At 45.4% G+C, this 21,407-nt stretch overlaps 1 protein-coding gene across 3 annotated transcripts in view; it reads left to right on the top strand.

The window, feature by feature from the left end:
- Window positions 1-21,407, top strand: part of RBM33 (RNA binding motif protein 33) — a 122,476-nt gene that overhangs the window by 29,297 nt on the left and 71,772 nt on the right. For all 3 annotated transcript variants that reach the window (XR_009454678.1, XM_059711364.1, XM_059711363.1), the window contains exons 5-6: window positions 1,454-1,766; window positions 19,528-19,699. Coding sequence is in view for 2 of the 3 variants with exons in the window: in XM_059711364.1 (XP_059567347.1) it covers window positions 1,454-1,766; window positions 19,528-19,699 (485 nt within the window). In the remaining variant the exon portion in view is untranslated. The remainder of the gene's footprint in view (window positions 1-1,453; window positions 1,767-19,527; window positions 19,700-21,407) is intronic.

Below are 21,407 nucleotides of genomic sequence, written 5' to 3'. Positions count from 1 at the left end.
AGGTACATTTTTCTATAAGTGGATCAACTGTTTAAAAGTCAGTGTTGGCCTTGCATTTAATGACCTCTGTGAGTTCTGCTGAGTGCAGATGATAAGAAAGCTCAGCACAGGTGTGTACTGCTGTTTTGAGTAATTGCTATATCTGATTGGGGCAATGCCCCTGGGCTCGTCATTTTGTTTGCTGCTGTTTGCTGTTGCTGTTTTTGCTTTCTTCTAGACAGTTTTTACTTGTACCTAGCTGATTACCATTGGGAATTGCCATTTTGGAAATTCCTTTGGACTGTACTTTACCTCTGGTTGACTATCTGAATGTAATTGTTTTAGTCTGTTTGGGCTGCAATAGTAAAATACTATAAACTGGGTGGCTTATAAACAACAAATTTATTTCCCACAGTTCTGGAGGCCGGGAAGTCCAAGGCCAAAGTGCTAGCTAGCCCTGTCAGGGTCTGGTGGGGACCCATTTTCTGGTTCACAGATGGTGCCTTCTCGCTGTGTTCTCAGGTGACAAAAGGGGAGAGAGGCTCTTTGGAGTCCCTTTTGTAAGGGCACTAATCCCATCATGAAGCTCCCGCCTCGTGACTTAAGCACCTCCCAAAGCCTTCACCTCCACACACCACCATCACAGTGGGGTTGCCTTGAAGCAGATCTTTGGAGTTTTTAAACCACATAATGTCTGTGTGGCGTATATGTTTTGTTAGGATTGGATACTTAATATGTGGGACTTAGATTTATTTGCAAAATCTTGTATTTTAAGTGTGTCTTACACTTTATTAGCTTTTGTGACTTAATAGGTAGAATATGAATTTTTTTTGCAGTTTTAAAACTTTAACCCTGGTATGTTGCTCAGAAATTATGAACTAATTTTTTCATGTTTGTGACTAGGATAAATTTTATTTATTTGAACATTAAAATGTAGTTTTATACACATTTTTAATATTTTTATTTTAAAATAGGAGCCTATAATTTGCACCATGGATTTAAAAAAATAGTTTTTATGATTATGATTTTTTGTTTATAGAGTAATACTCCTATTTTTACTTTGACATCTTAGAAAACATGCCATCCTTTTCATTCTGGTAGTTAGAATGAAATATACTATTTGTGTTCAGATCTCAACTTTTGCCAGTCAAATCAGACCTGTTTTCCCAACTGGTTGATCTGATTCTCGTGGTCAAATAACCTGCAGCTGCTGATAGTCGGGGTGCTGTTCCATCAGAGGGTGCATTGCTGGCTTAGTACGCCACATAGGCTGCTGTCCTGTGAGAGTGTGCGGTGCTGGCTCAGTGCAGAATACGAGCTCTGTTTTCAGTCCTTGTTGGGCTTAGTGTGTATTTATAAGAACTGGAATAACTTTTCTCCAGTCAAGGTTTGTCCTTGTAACAGTTAATTGGTGTATGACTTAGTTTTGAGCTCCACTCTAATTGGCACCTTTCTGTATTTTTGTTCCCTCTAGTTCTCAGGGTGTCACAATTAGTCTGAAAACCACATCTGGCATGGTCACATCATATGAACTGGCTGACAACACTAATGACCAGTCTGGAGAACAGGAATCCGAGTATGAGCAAGGAGAGGATGAACTGGTTTACCACAAGTCCGATGGGTCTGAATTGTATGCTCATGAGTATCCGGAGGAAGGACAGTATGAAGGCCAGGATGCCGAGCTGACAGAAGACCACATGGAGTATGTGGAAGAGCCAGAGGAGGAGCAGCTGTACAATGACGAAGTGTTGGACATCGAGATCAATGAGCCTTTAGATGAATTCACAGTGAGTCCTTCTCCTTTGTGTGCCAAAGATAACCTGGCTGCCAGGGCACAGGTTTCTAGACTGATTTGAAATCTATTTCCCTCCCTCGGGAGGGAGGGAAATTAGACCTTATTATCACTGTCTGCCAGTTTCTTTATCTGAGCTGTGACAAAGTTTGTGTTGACAGCTTGTTTGGCTGGAGGTAATGCTCCTTTGTCATTCTGGAAGGCTGTACAGAATCGTGACCTTGAGGATTGCACCCTAAGGAAGAAAACAGCTTTGTGTGGTGCAGATACACTGTCAATTGTTAGAAGTACTTAATGCAGAGCTTTTATTCTGGCTTTAGACAAGATCTGATAAAGTTCTTCTAAGGTGAAAAGATTATTGACCTGCTAAAGACATCTTTAAGGTGCTAATATTTGAAAGTGATTGATGTCCTGTTCATTCATCCTTTCTGTAACGAAGAACTGTTCAAACAGGAATAAAGAGATGGGAGGTTAGTTTAGGAAATGTCACAGGAATTTGTTATCTGTGATCAGGAAGTGGAGACTACTGATTTTTATTTCAGAAAGATGATTTTCATAGTAGCTTTCTGTTTTTAAATTGAGTATCAACAGAAAAGGTGCTAGTGAAAGGCTGCTCATGTGTCTTTAGTGATTCATCATTAAAGAGATTTGTTTTTAAAACTAGCTCTTACAAGATTATGTGGAAGAATGTGATCATAGCTGCAGTAGGATCTTGGTGTTTTCAGGACATAGGGGTTGCACTGAAATGCATGGTACATGGGGCTGCGGGGGTGGGGGAGCCTGCAGAATTAGAGGGTGTACACAGCCTCTTGCAGGGGGAGCTTTGTCCTCTCTCCTATGGTCTCATTCGGAGGAAGCTTGCATTTGAGAAAAAAGTTCAAAAATTGCTGGATTTTGGCCAATGAAATACATATCTACAGTAATAAAAGAGAAACATGGTAATTAGTGTCACTCCGCTACCCTTCTCATTGGCTAATCCCCCTGTCACTCACAGAATAGGGCCGAGATATGCAAATTAACTGGCAGCCAAGATGGCGGCCGGCAGTCAGGCAGCTGATGCGAACAGGGAGGCTTGCTTGCTTCAGTGACGGAGAACTCCAAGTTCCCCGCCTGACTTGCCGGCCTCTCAGCTGCAACTCTCAGCAACTATGTTGTGAATAAAGAAGCTAAAAAAACCCCAGAAACCTGCTTTACTCAGCCAGCCGGACCACAACATTGTATCAAATACAGACAGTAAACAAAGGCCAGAAACCTGTTTTCAGCAGCCGAGGCCTCAGAGCTAAAGCCCCATGTACCATGCATTTCAGTGCAACCCCTATGTCCTGAAAACACCAAGATCCTACTGCAGCTATGATCACATTCTTCCACATAATCTTGTAAGAGCTAGTTTTAAAAACAAATCTCTTTAATGATGAATCACTAAAGACACATGAGCAGCCTTTCACTAGCACCTTTTCTGTTGATACTCAATTTAAAAAAAGAAAAAGAAAAAATGAAGCGGTTGGGAGCTTCAGTCCCAGCCTGAAAACAGCCCTCAGCCCCTCAGCCAGACTGGCCAGGCACCCCAGCGGGGACCCCCACCCTGAAGGGTGTGTGACCAGCTGCAAACAGCCATCATCCCCTCACCCAGGCTGGCCAGGCACCCCAGTGGGGACCCCCACCCTGATCCAGGACACCCTTCAGGGCAAACCAGCCAGCCCCACCCATGCACCAGGCCTCTATTCTATATAGTAAAAGGGTAATATGCCTCCCAGCACCAGGATCAACGGAGCTGCGAGGCCTCCCGGCACCGGGATCAGCGTGACAGGGGGCAGCGCCCAAACCCCCTGATCGCCCTGCAGCTCTGTGTGTGACAGGGGGCGGGGCCCCAACCCCCCCGCCCCCCACGGGCCCTGCTCTGTGTGTGACGGGGTAGAGCCATAACCTCCCCATTGGCCCTGCCCTGAGTATGAGAGTGGCGGCGCCCCAACCACCTGATCGGCCCTGCTCTGTGGGTGATAGAGGGCGGCGCCTCAACCCCCTGATCCGCCCTGCACTGAGTGTGACAGGGGGCGGTGCCCCAACTCCCCTATCGGCCCTACTCTGTGAGTGACGGGGGAGCTCCTCAACCCCCTGATCGGCCCTGCTCTGTGCATGACAGGGGGGAGCTCCCCAACCCCCCTGATTGACCCTGCTCTGTGCATGACAGGGTATGGAGCCCCAACCCCCCTGATGGGCCCTGCTCTATGCGTGACGGGGTGGTGCCGCAACCTCCCCATCGACCCTGCCTTGAGTGTGACAGGGGGCGGTGCCCCAACCCCCCAATCGGCCCTACCCTGAGCGTGACTGAGGGTGGCATCGCAACCTCCCAATCTGCCCTGCTCTGTGCATGACAGGGGAAGGCGCCCCAACTCCCCAATCGGCCCTGCTCTGAGCCCGACCAGGGGCTGCACCTAGGGATTGGGCCTGCCCTCTGCCACCCGGGAGCAGGCCTAAGCCAGCAGGTCGTTATCTCCCGAGGGGTCCCAGACTGCAAGAGGGCACAGGCTGGTCTGAGGGATCCCCCTGTCCCCCGAGTGCACAAATTTTTGTGCACTGGGCCTCTAGTCCTATATAATAAAAGGATAATATGCAAATTGACTGAAGGACAGAACGACCGGTTGCTATGACACACACTAACCACCAGGGGGCAGATGCTCAATGCAGGAGCTGCCCCCTGGTGGTCAGTGCGCTCCCACAGAGGGATCATGGCTCAGCCACAAGCCGGGCTCATGGTTGGCGAACGCAGCAGCCCGCCTCCATGGTAGTGCTAAGGATGTCACTTCAAGGGCTCCCGGACTGCAAAAGGGCACAGGCAGGGCTGAGGATCCCCCCCCCCCCCCCCCCCCAGTGCACAAATGTCGTGCACCGGACCTCTAGTATGTATATAATTGCAAAAAGATTGTGTGAGAAGTCCTCACCTGTCTGAATTCACGTAACGGACTCAGAGACAGAAGTATGGAAAAAATCAGACTTTTAATAAGTTCTCGAGAGCGGGTGTCTGTCCAGTTGTACAGGTACATCTGGGGCATTAAACACAGCCTGTTTATTCAGTCCCTCCTCCGGGTCCTCATTGGCTGAGTACTATGGGGTCACCTGTTTCCTCATATGTCGCCTAGGTCTTGCTGTCTCCCATTGGGCCATTTAAAAAAATTGGGCTGAAGCCTTTTCTAGTTGCCTCCACCTCCCCCAGTCTAGTTGAGGCAGGCACCTCGGGGGTTTCCACCATGATGCTGGCCACAGTGCTTTGTTCTTGTATCCTCTTCCCTCCTCCCTACGGTCTGTTTGCCCTGGGGAAATTCAGCAACCATTTCTATCAAAAGCCGACCATGCTGGAGATGGGTCACAGAGGCCCATTTCCTACAGCTTGTTTATGTGGAATCTTAGAATATTTAGTTCCAGTCGTGATTGTGTTTGAGTATCTCAGTAGCTATTTGATTTGACTTTTTTTAATGCTTTCTGTTCAGTAGGTCTAGTAATGAAAACTGTTTGAAGTTTTGGTAAAGAGAGGCACGGAGAAGGCATCCTGGACACTTGTTCTTTGCTAATCCTGTAGTGGTTTGTGTTGGTCATCCTTCCCTCTGTGGACAGGTGCTCTCTGCTCTCCTGCTGTGTTGTAAGCCAGCTTAATGTGGGGCACTACTTAGAATGCTTCTTAAAAGTGAAGTCATAGTCTTTTAAAATTGTGCCTAGTTATTCCCTAGTTGTAGCATTTTATTCTTTCTACTGAATATCAGTAAAATCAGATGATTGGCAAATTGTATCTGGTCCTCTCCCTTGTAAATTCAGCAGTTGAACCAGTCTGTACTGAAGTTCAAGCACTGGGGCCACAAATATTGCTAAAAGACATGAAGCATGAAGCATGGCCCTTGCCTTCTGTGCACTTAAATTTATTGGAACAAACTACAGTTGGAAAGCACTTGTTAGTGTGCCCCCCACAAGGTGTACCCTCATCGTGGCACTCCTGTAGTTGGTTAGGAAGAGTATTTCTAGTAAGTGAGTTTTCCATCCATCCTCACACTGAGATTACATAGGGCCATGGTTGTATAATGTCCATCTGAATTAGCCAGCCTTTGTGGTCTGAGATTTAGGTATCAAAAAGAAAAAAATATGGCAATTGAATATACTCACAGTACTTTTCTTTGTTAAAATTAATTTTTTTCAGGAATTAAAACAAATACTTAGAAATTCTGAAAGTGCTATAATATTTTTACAGAGAGTTATAAACTTTAAAGATGAGGCTGAGTAGTTGGGTGTCTTTTTGTGAGTTAGTGTCAGCTCACCTCAGTACATGGGGCTTTACAGCCACGGTCGTTCTTTCCTTTCTCCCATCTTTATAGTTCACAGCGGTGGAATCTGGCATTACCTCTTCTGTGTTTGATATGTGGACTTAAACTGTGAAATCCTCCCCCAGCTCTGCAGCAAGGAGGCCGTTATTGGTGTTCGTATTCATTTATTCTTCACTGTTAGATCGCATGCCAGTGTGTCCCATGGGGTTTAGTTTATTACCTGTGGTTGCCGGTCCTACTCTGCAGTGCCGACCATGAGCGTAGCGTGGTCTGTCCATTCTAGCTTACTCTGGGAGAGCACATGAAGAATTTTGTGTATCTTGGGGTAGAATCAAAACCACGGAATTTTACATGTGAAGAGCCAGATCTGCATTGATGAACAAACAGCTCTGGGGGTCTTTCCCGCTATACTCAGAAGTGTGACGATCCTTAGATCTTAAGGATTTTGCTGGTCCTGTTCTTGAGAGTGAATTGGTATTCGATTTAAAAACTTGTACTTAGGAATGAGTGCATATCACTCATTATGTAACAAAACATTAGAAAATTGTTGAGTAATTTATACTTTAAGCACAGTCAATTTACTAGTATTTAGGGTCTTTAAAATTAACACAGTGAGATTTCATAAAACATTGCTGTGTAAGAACAGTTTCAGGATGATAATTTATGAAAAGGGTAGCAGAGTTTTGTTTGCCAGTGAGGATCCAGTACTGCAGACTGTACTTGAGTGTCTATTGGCTGGACTTTTGATTAGCATCATTTGGCCATGTTTGTTCTCCCTGACTTTGGGAATGGTGTCAGTTGGTTCCTGACTGTCTCATCTGCCTTGGAGGTTTTGGAAGTTTGTTTAATTTGGGACAGTGGATTTTCCTCTCTCTGTACTGTACAGAAGGTTGTTCAGTCTCCATGGTATGTTCACTCTTTGATGCCTGCCTGTAACTGTCTAGTGGGGGCGGGGGGCAGGGACACTGGGAAGTCCAGTTCCCCGGATAGGATCAGATCTTCTAGTCTCTTGCTGGCAATACTTGTAGGAGCCTTTCTTCCCCTCTCAGCTGGCTGCTTCCTACTGGGTGCCCTCAAGAGCCTCCTGCCTGCTGACATGCCCCTTACATTTCATATAGACCTGAATCATCTCTTATTCAGGGACCGGCTGATGGAGAACCTAGCCTGTGGTTCTCAGTGCAGCTCCTGTGTTGAACTGAATTGCTCTTCTTTGGTCTTCTGTTGCTGTAAGGTTTGAACCTGGTGTGACCCAAGCCCCTTATTGCTGCCGGGCTCTCCATGGGAGCAGGTGGTCACTTTCTGTTTAGGTTACTTCCCTTAGTGCTACTTTTATTAAAGTGATTCCTTGGAGTTTGGGCACTTGAAGTTTGGCGCAGAGCCCCTGTCACTGACCACAGCAGTTGGGTTCCATGCTGTGCTCTGGCACAGGGGAAGGTCATCTTCCTTTGTGTTTAGTGTTTTCTCCTCCGGCAGGTAACTGCCGTAGTAAAATGTGCTAAAACAATTAAGCATGAGTCAACAAGATGAAACGTGCTGAAAACCCCCTAAAAGCTATATGCGAAAAACTTTTCTCTTTTAATGGCTGTTAGGATGAAGAATTCTTGCAGGCTTATGAAGGGATATCTTTGGAGGAACATTAATGATTAGATCCAGTCATAGAGTAAAGGAACTCGTAATATGTGTGAATTAATAAGAGCATATCTCAGACATACTTAGTAAGGATGATGATCATTTTGGGAAAAGTTGGACCTCTCCTTGAACTTTAATTATACATATATGGATCTCAGATTGAATAAAGATTTCAGTGTATGAAAACCAAATAAGCATGCATATGTACACATGCACATACACACATCAAACTGTACATGCATTAAAAGAAAACATTTTAATAATGATGTGTTAGCTTTAGGTTTACCAGTAAACCTGAAAACTTGCTGAATATTAGAAGTTTACTTTCCACTAGTGTAGAAAGTTCCAGAGGTCATTTTAGACCTGGTGTTGTCCTCACTGGGTAATCAGTGTGGAGGCTTCATGCCAATTTGATGGTACAGCTCCTGGGCTGCTGCTCTCCCAGAGCCACATCCGGCAGCAGGCTGTGCAGGGGACTAAAGGGACTGTGCGGAATTTGCCCACGACACTTCATCACCATCTCGTAAGTTGTGCCTTAGTCACAGGGCTGTCCCTCACAGCAGGGAGACTGGTGGATGTAGCACAAGCATGTCAGACTTGCGGCCTGCATGCAGCCCAGCCAATATAACAGTATGTAAGAAATGTTTTAATAAAAATTTTGTGACTTAAGTTTTATAATATCCTATTATACATACTCCTATATAATAAAAGCCTAATGTGCTAAGTGTCTGGTTGACTGGTTGACTGTTCAACCAATCAAAACGTAATATGCTAATAATATGCTAAGTCCACTCAACCGCTCGCTATGATGTGCACTGACCACCAGGGGGCAGATGCTCCAACCAGTAGGTTAGCTTGCTGCTGGGGTCTGGCAGATTGGGACTGAGCAAGATGGGCCAGACATGCCCTTCCTGTGGTCCCTCCCCGCCTGACCAACCTTCCGCATCCCTCCCTGTCCCTCATCGTGCACCGGTGGGGTCCCTTGGCCTGGCCTTTGCCCTCTTGCAATCCAGGACCCCTTGGGGCATATCGGAGAGCTGGTTTCGGCCCTATCCGGCAAGGCAGGCTGAGGGTCCCCAGTGGTGCACGAATTCGTGCACCAGGCCTCTAGTTAATAACAAACTACAGTGTTCGCTAATGGCTGATTGGTCGTGTTGCATTCATTTCCCTTACACGCCTTATGTGCAGGCACACCATTTCTCTCCACTAATACTAGCAGCGAATATTTTAGCAGCCAATTGACACATCATTAGTCCTGTAGAGACTTGGTTGGTGTGCGCAACAGGAAATATTTCGCTAATGGAGGACAAGAAAAATAGGTTTATTTGCGTTATGCTTATTAATTTGTGCAGTTATTCAGTGTCTGGTAAGTTAATGTTCAAGAAAATATTAATTTTTATTAAAATGTCCTTTTTTTAATGTTAACGATTATTCATGTCTCTATCGAAATAAACCTACATTTCTATGAAAAGTGAAGCTTTTGTTTTTTTGCGGCCACAGAAACTTAAACCTTGTTTATTTGGCTTGTGTTAGCTTTTGAGTTTGACATGCTTGATGTAGTGTTTTATTGTCAGTGTGTCCAGCTTAGCCTGAGACTTTTATTCCTAACGACATGAGAGAGTGTGAATGGAAGTGAGCACTAGGTTGTCTCTGCTCCTCTTGGTATTAGGCCATGAAGGAAAAGAGTCATCTGGTCATATAAAGATACCCTAAAACAAGGTTAGACAAGTGACAAGAATGGGGAAATATTTACATGTGAGCCTAAGAATTAATATACTTAGTGTATAAAGTTAGTATATTCAGTATATAGTAGGTTCAGTATATACAGATGAGCCCCTAAAGCAGTGATGGCAAACCTTTTGAGCTCGGCGTGTCAGCATTTTGAAAAACCCTAACTTAACTCTGGTGCCGTGTCACATATAGAAATTTTTTGATATTTGCAACCATAGTAAAACAAAGATTTATATTTTTGATATTTATTTTATGTATTTAAATGCCATTTAACAAAGAAAAATCAACCAAAAGAATGAATTCACGTGTCACCTCTGACACACGTGTTATAGGTTCGCCATCACTGCCCTAAAGGAAGGGTAAGTAATGTGAGAAAGTAATCAAAAAATAAGGAAAGTATTAAAAAAAATCAGAAAGTATATAAAACATAAATAAAAAGTAAAATAAAAGCTAAAACAAAAATTTGAATTTTAACCTATTTTAATGTTGGCAAAAATAGAAATTATTAGTCAGGTATAGTCTCATTCAGTTGAGGAACCATTGTGGAAATAGTGATTGCCAGGAGGCCATTTTCTTTGGGTCTGTCATGTCTGCGTGTTTTGTGAGCAAAGAGTCGAGTTATCTTTGTTCTTGGGTATCTTTTCAAGGATCTATGATACATAAACAGCCTTGAAAGACAGTACCGTCCTCCTGAGCAAGGGGGCAGGCTTGCTTTCAGCTCACAGACTCATATCCCTCAACTTAGGGTCCCCTGTGTGCAGGATCACCCAGATCTCCTCTTCACATGGTCCGGAGGGCATTTGGGCTCAGGAAGCTGGCCCAAATGCCACTGCTCTTGTTAAAAGTAATAAATGGTCCTAGTCTCTGACCAGGAGTCTGTGTCTTCTCACAGCACCTACAAAACAGTGGCAGGCTGCCTCACGGGCCTGCAAGAGGGTCAAAGTCTCAGACCTTTCACTGTTCTTGACAGTATCAGACGCCTTAGAGTCCGGGCTTTCATCCACTTTGACGAAGTCATTCGAAAGAGTTCATCTAGGATGTGTTTAAAAATCACACCAGGTACTTGTTTGCAGCCTTGAGAATAAATGGAACCATGTAGATTTTCCGAGAGGGTCAGGTAAATGGTGGCCTTACCTTAGAAGAACTGTAGGACGCTTCTCTGTTGGACATGGAAGGAGGCTGGTGACCTGTCAGATGAGAACAAGATAACAGAATTCTCCCCTTAAGTTCCCACGTTAACTGCGTAGATATATGCATGACTCAAAAACCATCTATGTGGATAAAGACAAAAATGGTTCTAGACAGTGGGGATATTATGCTTCGTACACCAAATATTTTTTAAATGTTTTTGCTGTGAGAATAACTTTTATCAACTTGGAAATACAGGGTGGTTAAAACCTTGAGCCTTTAATTTGGAAGACACAGAACTATACTGCATTTGTTTCACTCCTGGGATTTCTAGTTGCTGTAACTCTTATATAAAACACTTGAGTCATTGTCATTATGAATCTGTTTATAGAGCAGAAAGTAAAACCCAATCCGGATGAAATAGTTTGTCTTTTTATACCACCTGTTACGAGAGTCACGCATACATTTACTTTCTTAGCCTTTTGTCCTTAATTGTTGGTTTACCTTGTTTATGTTGCTCGTTTTTTGTGTTGATTGACAATTCCTTGTACTAATACTTTTTGCTCTCAGGACTGTTACCAGCCCTTGGAAGCAGGGATTTGCTGGCTTGTTTTCTTAAAGTGGAATTACCGACGTTCAGGCAGAAAGACCATTATTGAGGACTTGGGCCTGGCCCTGTTCAGATGCTCAGGAGGTGCTGGGGTCCTGTGCCGTTTCAACATCTTTCGGAGGGCTTTGCTCTTGGAGGACTGTCATTCTATCTTTTTTAGAAGTCTAAGTTATAAAGTCCGCAGGGAGGATCAACAGCTTTAATTTGCCACTTATAGGTGTCTTCCTAGTTTTTGACCCCTTTTCTTAAATGACTGCAGGGTGTTGATGAACCAACAGTACTTGGCTTGTGTTGCCTGGCAGTGTGCAAGGCTCTGGGTTGCTTCAGACAGTAGAGAGCGTCCTGCCTTTCAGATGACTTGATCTCAGGAGTTGTGTTTAAGTACATATTAGAACCTGAATTATGGAACTCAAAAGTAATTTCATTTTAAAAGCCTATTTTAGGTTGCTCCTTTTACTTAATGAGTGTTCTTGATTGGGTATACAAAGAAATCACTATACTGAAAACAAATTAGAAAGATGTAATTATGAAGATGATCAGCTTTTTAAATTATACAGCCACATCAGTGCCAGTTGTGCTGTTGTCTTAAAAAATGGTTTAAAAGGTTGCTATTTTAGTTTTGGCACATATAAAGGAAGAGATGAGAGAAGCTTTAAAAAAAGCTTTGCACTGTTTAAATATTTACTTTTTCAGTTGTGATAACATTTACATTCAGAGATGGGCACAGTACTTGTTCATTTATCCTGATAATAGATACTCGGGTTGTTTCCATTTCCTTTTGCGGCTGTATCTTTTCTTTTCACTTGGTATTAACTAGGAATGGAATTATTGGGACAGGGTAGGATTATGCTTAATTCTACACAGAATCACCAAATGGTTTTCCAAAGTGGTTGTATCATTCTGTACTCCCACCAATCCTGTATGAGATCTCAGTTGTTCTCCATCATTTGCTATTGTTAATCTTGTCCATTTAGTATTAGTGGGTGTGTTATCATGACCTGATTTTGTAGTTCTCTGATAACTAATGATGTTTTGTACCTTTCCATGTGCTGGAATTATATATCTTCTTTGCATCCATTTTTAGTCTCTTTTTAAAAAGTAGGTTGTCTTTAAAATTTTTGTCTATATATGCTATACATAGTTTATGTAGTCTACACAAAAATATGTATTGTCTATACATGTATATTATCTATAGATTTTCTGTGTGGATTGTAGTATCTCTACATACTGTCTATATTTTAGATAGATGGATATGTATATATTCTAGATATAAGTCCATTGGCAGATATATCTTTTTTTTAAATTAATAAATCTTTATTCAGATTATTACAGATGTTCCTCTTTTTCCCCCCATAGCTCCCCTCCACCTGGTTCCCACCCCACCCCATGCCCTTACCCCCACCACTGTCCTCATCCATAGGTGTAAGATTTTTGTCCAATCTCTTCCCGCACCCCTCACACCCCCCTTCCCCCCAAGAATTGTCAGTTCACTCCCTTTCTATGCCACTGCTTATATTATATTCACTGGATTATTCTGACTTAATTTTTAGGTTCACTTGTTGATAGACATTTATTTGTTGTCACTTTATTGTTCATAGATTTTATCTTTACCTTTTTCTTCTTCTTCCTCTTCTTAAAGAATATCCTTCAGCATTTCATATAATCCTGGTTTGGTGGTGATGAACTCCTTTAGCTTTTTCTTGTCTGTGAAGCTCTTTATCTGACCTTCAATTCTACATGATAGCTTTGCTGGGTAGAGTAATCTTGGTTTTAGGTTCTTGCTACTCATCACTTTGAATATTTTTTCCCACTCCCTTCTGGCCTGCATGGTTTCTGTTGAGAAATCAGCTGACAGTCGTATGGGTACTCCCTTGTAGGTAACTGTTTTTCTCTTGCTGCTTTTAAGATTCTCTCTTTGTCTTTAGCCCTTGGCATTTTAATTATGATGTGTCTTGGTGTGGTCCTCTTTGGATTCCTTTTGTTTGGGGTTCTGTTTGCTTCCTGGACTTGTAAGTCTATTTCTTTCATCAGGTAGGGGAAGTTTTCTGTCATTATTTCTTCTAATAGGCTTTCATTATCTTGCTCTCTCTCTTCTTCTGGCACCCCGATAATTTGGATGTTGGTACGTTTGAAGTTGTCCCAGAGGCTCCTTACACTGTCTTCATATTTTTGGATTCTTTTTTCGTTTTGCTTTTCTGGATGGGTGTTTTTTGCTTCTTCATATTTCAAATCTTTGACTGGATTCTTGGGATCATCTCATCTGCTGTTGGATCTCTGTATATTATTTTTTATTTCAGTCAGTGTATGTTTAATTTCTGACTGGTCCTTTTCCATTTGTTTGGCATTCTCATTAAGATCCTTGAAGGTCTCACTAAGTTCCTCAGAGGTTCGTAGAAGGTTCTTGAGTAACATTATAACTGTGGTTCTGAACTCTATGTCCTCCATTAGTTTGCTTTCCTCCATTTCTTTCATTTGTGACATGTTTCTTTGTCTTCACATTTTTGGCTGACTGCGAGGACCCTCTATGTCTATAAGAAGAACTGCTGTGCTGGAGATACCCTTATGGGGCAGGACTTGCTTCAGTGGGGCTTTGGTGCTCACTGAGTCTGCCTCTTGAGTGTGTCCCTTATAGATGTGAGGAGTTGAAATCTGGTATCTGACCAGGGGTACCCTGGCTCCTGGATCTCCAAGTCAACCACTGTGTGAATCCACCCAGCAGGAGCTACAGCGATATCAGCAGGTTTCTCCTCTATGTTTGGGATTTGGAAGTTTTGGATCTCTCTGACCCAGCTGCAGTTAGATTAGGCTGCAAAAGCCGAGGTGATTCCTTTGTGCGGCTGAGCACAGCTTGGGAGGGGATGTAATTTGAGTGGGGTGGGGTCTCAGAGAATCACCAGTGTGGAGCAAACAGCAATGGCTGTCATCTGTGAGAAAGCCACCCTCACTTCCCAAACTGCTGCAAGTCAGTCCAATTTCTCCCCGTAGGAGTCTGGGACCCCAGAATCTCTCCTTAAACGAGCTCAGTGCATTCGAGAGCTTGTATCTCCTTCCAATTGAAAAAAACCACGCATCCAGGTGCAGCCCGCCTCATGCGCGCCTTTGTACCTCTGTTCTTGGCACCTCTGCACCTCCTACCCGGTCTCAATGTGCTTCTTTGTTTCCTTCTAGTTATAGAACTTCCACTCGGCCAGCTTTCCCGTGGTTCTGGATGATAGCTGTTTTGTCTTATAGTTGTAGTTTCGATGTTGTTGTGGGGGGCAGCACACACAGGTTTATACCTTATGCCGCCATCTTGGTTCTCCGGCATATATATCCTATCTAATAAAAGAGAAACATGGTAATTGGCATACGACCGCTACCCTTCCCATTGGCTAATCAGCGAGATATGCAAATTAACTGCCAGCCAAGATGGCGGCCGGCAGCCAGGCAGCTTGAAACTAACATGAGGCTTGCTTGCTTCAGTGACGGAGGAAACCAACGTTCCCGCCTGCCTTGCCAGCCTCTGAGCCTGCAGTTTAAGAAACATTGTAACAAATATAGAAGCTAAACAAAACCCCAGAAACCTGCTTTCAGCGAGCCCCAGGATCTCAGAGCTGGAGTTATACATTGTTTTGATTACAGAACGGAAACAAACCAGATACATGCTTTCAGCAGCAGAGGCCTAAGGGCTGGAGCCTCAGAGCTAAAGCTGGGCCAGAATTAAAAAAATAAGAAAAAAAGGAGTGGTTGGGAGCTTCCGTCACGCGCCAGCCTGAAAACAGCCCTCAGCCCCTCACCCAGACTGGCCAGGCACCCCAGCAGGGACCCCCACCCTGAAGGGTGTGTGACCAGCTGCAAACAGCCATCATCCCCTCACCCAGGCTGGCCAGGAACCCCAGTGGGGACCCCCACCCTGATCAAGGACACCCTTCAGGGCAAACCAGCTGGCCCCCACACGTGCACCAGGCCTCTATCCTATATAGTAAAAGGGTAATATGCCTCCCAGCACCAGGATCAGCGGAGCCAAGAGGCCTCCCGGCACCGGGGTCAGCGTGACAGGGGGCAGCGCCCAAACCCCCTGATCGCCCTGTGGCTCTGTGTGTGATGGGGTGCGGCCACAACCTCCCTATCGGCCCTGCTCTGTTCGTGACAGGGGAAGGAGCCCCAACCCCCTGATCAGCCCTGCTCTGTGCCTGATAGGGGGGAGCTCCCCAACCCCCTGGTCGCCCTGTGGCTCTGTGTGTGACAGGGTGCGGCGCCCCAACCCCCTGATCAGCCCTGCTCTGTGTGTAACATGGTGTGGCGCCCCAGGCACCCCCCCACCCCCCATGGCCCTGCTCTGTGTGTGACGGGGTAGAGCCAGAACCTCCCCATCGGCCCTGCCCTGAGTGTGACAGGGTGAGGCACCCCAACCCCCTGATCAGCCCCGCTCTGTGCGTGACAGCGGGGAGCTCCCCAACCCCCTGATCGACCCTGCTCTGTGAGTGACAGGGGGCAGTGCCCCAACCCCCTGATTGGCGCTGCTCTGTGCGTGACAAGGGGTGGCACCGCAACCTCCCCATCGACCCTGCCTTGAGTGTGACAGGGGGCGGTGCCCCAACCCCCCAATCGACCCTACCCTGAGCGTGACTGAGGGTGGCATCACAACCTCCGGATTCGCCCTGCTCTGTGCATGACAGGGGCGGCGCCCCAACTCCCCAATCGGCCCTGCTCTGAGCCCGACCAGGGGCTGCACCTAGGGATTGGGCCTGCCCTCTGCCACCCAGGAGCAGGCCTAAGCCAGCAGGTCGTTATCTCCCGAGGGGTCCCAGACTGCGAGAGGGCACAGGCCGGGCTGAGGGACCCCACTTTCCCCTGAGTGCACAAATTTTTGTGCACCGGGCCTCTAGTCTATAATAATAAAGGGCTAATATGCTAATTAGACCGGACGTTTTTCCAGATGTCATTCAGGACGTCCTTCCTGACGAAACCGTCCTTCCTGACGAAGCTGGGGCCAGAGGGAAGCCAGCCCGGGTCCCAGGTGCCTGTGGGCGGCCCTAGGGAAGGCAGCCCGGGTCCCAGGTGCCAGAAGGTTCCGGCAGCCGGGGAAAGAAGGCCTACTTTTGCACGAATTTTCGTGCATCGGGCCTCTAGTCTATACTAATTAGACCGGGAGACCTTCCGGACATCCTTCTGGACAAAGCCATGGTGGCGGAGCCGAGGCAGAGGCAGTTGGGGGTGACCAGCCGGTGGGGGGGGGGGGGAGTTGGGGGCGAACAGGCCAGCGGGTGGGGGGGCAGTTGGCGACAAGCAGTGTGGGGCAGTTGGGGGCGATCAGGCTGGCGGGGGGCGGGCAGTTGGGGGCAATCAGGCCGGCAAGGGTGGCAGTTGGGGGCAAGCAGGCAGGCAGGGGGCGTGGGTTGGGGGCAAACAGGCCAGCGGTTGGGGGGGGCAATTGGCGGCAAGCAGTGTGGGGCAGTTGGGGGCAAGCAGGCCGGCAGTAGGGGGCAGTTTGGGGTGATCAGGCTGGCGGGGGGGGGCAGTAGGGGGCCATCAGGCTGGCAGGGAAGGGCAGTTAGGGGTGATAAGACTGATAGGGGGGGCAGTTGGGGGCAATCAGACTGGAAGGGGGGGCAGTTGGGGATGATCAGGCTGGCAGGCAGAGTGGTTAGGGGCGAGCAGGCAGGCAGGCGAGCCGTTAGGAGCCAGTGGTCCCGGATTGTGAGAGGTCGGATATCCCCCAAGGAATCCCAGATTGGAGAGGGTGCAGGCTGGGCTGAGGGACAATCCCCCCCCCCCCGCCCCCGTGCACAAATTTCGTGGGCCACTAGTTTTGTGTGTGTGTGTGTGTGTGTGTGTGTGTGTGTGTGTGTGTGTATGTATATATGTCTCTACTAGTATGTCTCTCTCTCTATATATATAATGAATATTTCCTCTGAGCCTGTGGCTTGTTTTTTAATTTTCTTAAAGGTATTTTACTATGAGCAGAAATTTTATTTTAAATATATTTTAAATTGTTTTTTTTAAAGAGGGGAAGGGAGAGGGATAGAGAAATAGAAACATTGATGAAAGAGAAATATCATTGATCAGCTATCTCCTTCATGCCCCCACCACTGGGTTTGGAGCCCACAACCTGGGCATGTGTCCTGACCAGGAATAGAATGGGTGACCTCTTGGTTTTTGGGTCAATGCTCAACTGCTGAGTCGCACCAGCTGGGTAGAACATTTTTATTGTGATGAACGCTAATTTTGTGACCAAAGATATCCTTGCCTACCCCAAAGTTGCAAAGATAATATCCCATGTTTTCTTCTGGAAGAAAGAATACTTTAATAGTATTACTGTTTTTAGCATAGGTCCCTGATCTATCTCAACTAAGAAATGTGTGTGTGGTATGAGATTCATTTTTTTCCTCTTTTTATTAGTCATTGCACCATTATTTATTGTAAAGACTCTGATTTCCCATTGAATTTATTGCCTTAGGGCTTCTGTTGAGCATCGATTGACCACTTAAATTAGGATCTCTTTCTGGAATCTCTTTTTTTAAATTTCATTGGCAATACTGTCATGTCCTGATTACTTTGACATGACATCAGTTTGTGTAAATCCACCAATTTTGTTCTCTTTTTCAAGGTTGTTTGGGCTGTTCTAGGACCTTTGCATTTCCAAATAAAGTCTGTAATTGATTTGTCAATGTCTACTAAAACTTTATTTGGATTTTGATGAAGATTGCATTGTATGTTTAGATAATATTGGGGAAAGACGAATGATCATGTTGCCTGTTAATAAACACAGTTTAATCCTTCATTTCCAGCCTGTCCTTTTATTTATTTCTTTTGTTTCAAAGAAACAGTTTTCAGTTCACCTTGGTCCTCTTTAGATTTCTTAGCTGGAGGTATGGGTATAGAATAAACAGTATTAGTTTTGGTTCTGTCATCCTATCCTATGTAATAAAAGGATAATATGCATATTGACCCTAACAGTGGAATGACCATTCGCTATGACGTGCAGTGACCACCAGGAGGCAGACGCTCAATGCAGGAGCTGCCTCCTGGTGGTCACTGTGCTCCCACGGGGGAGCTCCCCCCAGCCACAAGCCAGGCTGATGGCTGCGAGCACAGCAGTGGTGGCAGGAGCCTCTCCCGCCTCTGCGGCAGCACTAAGGATGTCCGACTGTGGCTTAGGCCCACTTACCATGAGGAGTGGGCCTAAGCCGTCAGTCAGACATCCCCTGAGGGATCCCAAGCTGCCAGAGGGATGTCTGACTGCCAGCTTAGGCCTGATCCCCCCAGGGAGCGGGCCTCAGCTGGCAGGGGGACATCCCCCAAGGGTTCCCGGACCCCCTCCTCTCCCCCCAGTGCATGAGTTTTCATGCACCGGGCCTCCAGTATTTTATATTCAGCTTGTTTGAAAAGTCTTTGAACTATTACTACTAGTATTGTTGATGGTTGAATTAGAAATGACAGTTGTGATGGAGTCTTTGCTTCGTTGGTAGTCACTTCTTCTCTTCTGTGGCCTTTTAGGGGATGGTTGCTAGACCAGCATGTGGGCGTTACCTCACACTTGTTAGCAATGCAGAATTTCAGGCCCCATCTGGACCTTCAGAATCAGATTCCCAGTCTTTGGTTAAAACATTAAGTTGGAACATTGTGGCCTGGCTGGTGTGACTCAGTGGTTGAGGATTGATCCATGAACTAAGAGGTCACTGGTTCAATTCCTGGTCAGGGCATATGTCCCGGTTGCAGGCTTGATTCCTAGTAAGGGATCTCACTGATGCTTCTATCTCTGTCCCTCTCCCTTCCTCTCTCTCTAATAAAGAAATCAATACAAACATTTAAAAAGTTATAAATTGGAACATTGTGGATGGAGGTGGAGAATGAGCTCACCTGCCCTCAGTTTGAGTGTAGTGCAGCACACACCTAGCTGGATCCATCTTATATGTCACTCATTTTGGTTTCAGCTATTGATAAGAGAGAAATAATGGTATCAGACCAACAAAATGCCAAGATTTTAGTATTTTAAAGCTCTGTAGTATTGTGAATAGAATACCAAAAGGTGGTATTGCAATCACAAAACCTAAAATAAAGTTATGGTTTACCTTCGTCATTCTGTTTTCAGGCATTTGCGCTCCTGAAGATGTGCCTCTACTTGTAGGATTTATAACAACGAGTATGTACATTTGTAGCTGATCTTCTTACACAGAAAATGTTGGGGAAAGGATGCAAAATGATTGCATTGCTAGTTTAATATTTTTCTTGTACATTTGCCAGTGAAGCAGTTCATTTTTCATTGTTAAAAGGACATTTTACATCTTAAATATAAATAGCATATTCTTCAATCTTTAATTCAAGAGATGAACTCACTTTCCCCTTTGTTTTGTGTGTCTGCAATGTAGGGGAGTATGGAGACTTTGGAAATGCAGAAGGAAATAAAAGAAGAATCAGATGAAGAAGATGATGAGGATGAAGAATCTGGAAGATTGCGCTTCAAAACTGAAAGGAAAGAAGGAACAATTATTAGGCTCTCAGATGTAACTCGAGAGAGAAGGAACATTCCAGAAACTTTGGGTAACTCTTTTTGGCCGTCTCCCATCTTTCCTCATTCCCATTTCAGCTTCCTCCATAGTACTATTATGATTAATCAAATAGATAAAGAAATGTTGACTTTATAGATTATTATGCATGCCATCAGAGGGGGATGGTCTGTGTGAAGACAGAGCTGAGCTACGGTGCTATAAAAGTCATTCCGTAAAAACACAAGGTGACTTGTAGACACAATCAATTGACCATCATTCTGAGCAAGTCCTGCAACTTAAAGATTGATAGTAAGCTGTGGCTGATTAACAGAGAGCCTTCCCACGGTTCCTTGCAGTGTCTGTTGCAGAGAATAAAGCAGTGGTTCTCAAATATGAGTGAGCAAGTCACCTGGAAGGCTTATTATCACAGATTCCTGGACCCACTCCCAGCATTTAGGATGGAGCCCAACACAGGTGCATTTCTGATGTGTTTCCAGATGCTGCTGCTCTGACCGCACTTTGAGAACCGCTGGGATACTGTATCATATTCCGAGGAGGAGGATGGAAAGATGGAAGGCTAGAGGGTTCTACCTGCTCTCTGGCCTTGGTCAAAATAACAGTCAACTAACCCTTAGTTACTACCTTTATTACTTCTTAAAACCATTATTTGTAGCCATTTTCAGTTATAAACTGAGCAGATAGGAATTCTGTGTGAGGACACCAAGTCCCCAAGTTGCACAAGTTAACAGGAGTGAGCCAGTCATGTCATGCTACTTTACTAATGAACTTTGTGGAGAGATTGTTCTAGAATCGTACCGGTCTCCACTTCTTCCCCTAACAGTTTCTTCCATCTCTACCTTTTGGCCCAAGATTTGCTTAGACTTTTCTCAAGTTAAGGTATAAAGTTGTCAGTCTAGGACAGTGTAACTTTCTAAGAAAGGATTTGAAGTTGACCTTGGGTAAAAGGAGATGAAGCGCAGGTCTTAAACATGGAAAAAAACAAAGGACCCTCAGCAGGAGGATGGTAATGATACAGAGCAAGCCTGCTGGAGCACACAGCTCAGGCATGGGCTGGGATAATGGACAAGGGCGAGATGGCACCTTGGCTGAGCACTAGAGGGCACTGGGCAGCAGCGGCTCAGTAGGGAAATGGCCTAGGTGCCATGTTGGAGGGTGCCTGTGTTGGGGGCGGGTGGTTGTGAATTATCCGGTTTCTGTGGCTTTGTTAGCTGGGATTGGCTTTGTTGCATTAATTGGGGAACCAGATATATCCAGTCATAATAACGGTGGAAGCTGCATGTGCTAAGGCTGTGAAATCACTTGATAGTCGCCATTAAGAATGGGGGAACCTTTCCCTCTGTTGCCAGCTCCCTGTAGGCCATGGTGGATTTCATGGGTCACTCTCCCCTGACCTTTGCTGCCTTTGCACAGCCCCTGGTCCTCAGCTGGGTCATCTTGTCCCTGTCCACTTTACCTTGACCTAGGCCTGGCAATGGTGACACATCCAGCTTGCCTGTATTCATACTTTGTGTTTGTTTTATTCCTGCTTCTCTTTTTTATCAGGACCTTTTTCTCACTTTGTTCTTTTCAGTATCGTTTGTACTTCCTTTATTGCAGAATTTGTGTAAATCTTTTTTTCCTTTTCAAGGCATCTGGCAGCTTTATAGTCATGCCATCCTGAAACCAGGGGCTGGAAGGAATTAGTGGTGGGCAAGTCGGCCTTTTACATGTCAGGGAGTGGGTCTGAGGTCCTTAGAGGC

This window comes from Myotis daubentonii, chromosome 10, assembly GCF_963259705.1.
Source record: "Myotis daubentonii chromosome 10, mMyoDau2.1, whole genome shotgun sequence".
NCBI classification, from domain to species: domain Eukaryota; kingdom Metazoa; phylum Chordata; class Mammalia; order Chiroptera; family Vespertilionidae; genus Myotis; species Myotis daubentonii.
The sequence above is the reverse complement of the archived record's forward strand: the minus strand, read 5'-3'. Positions and strand labels throughout refer to the sequence as shown.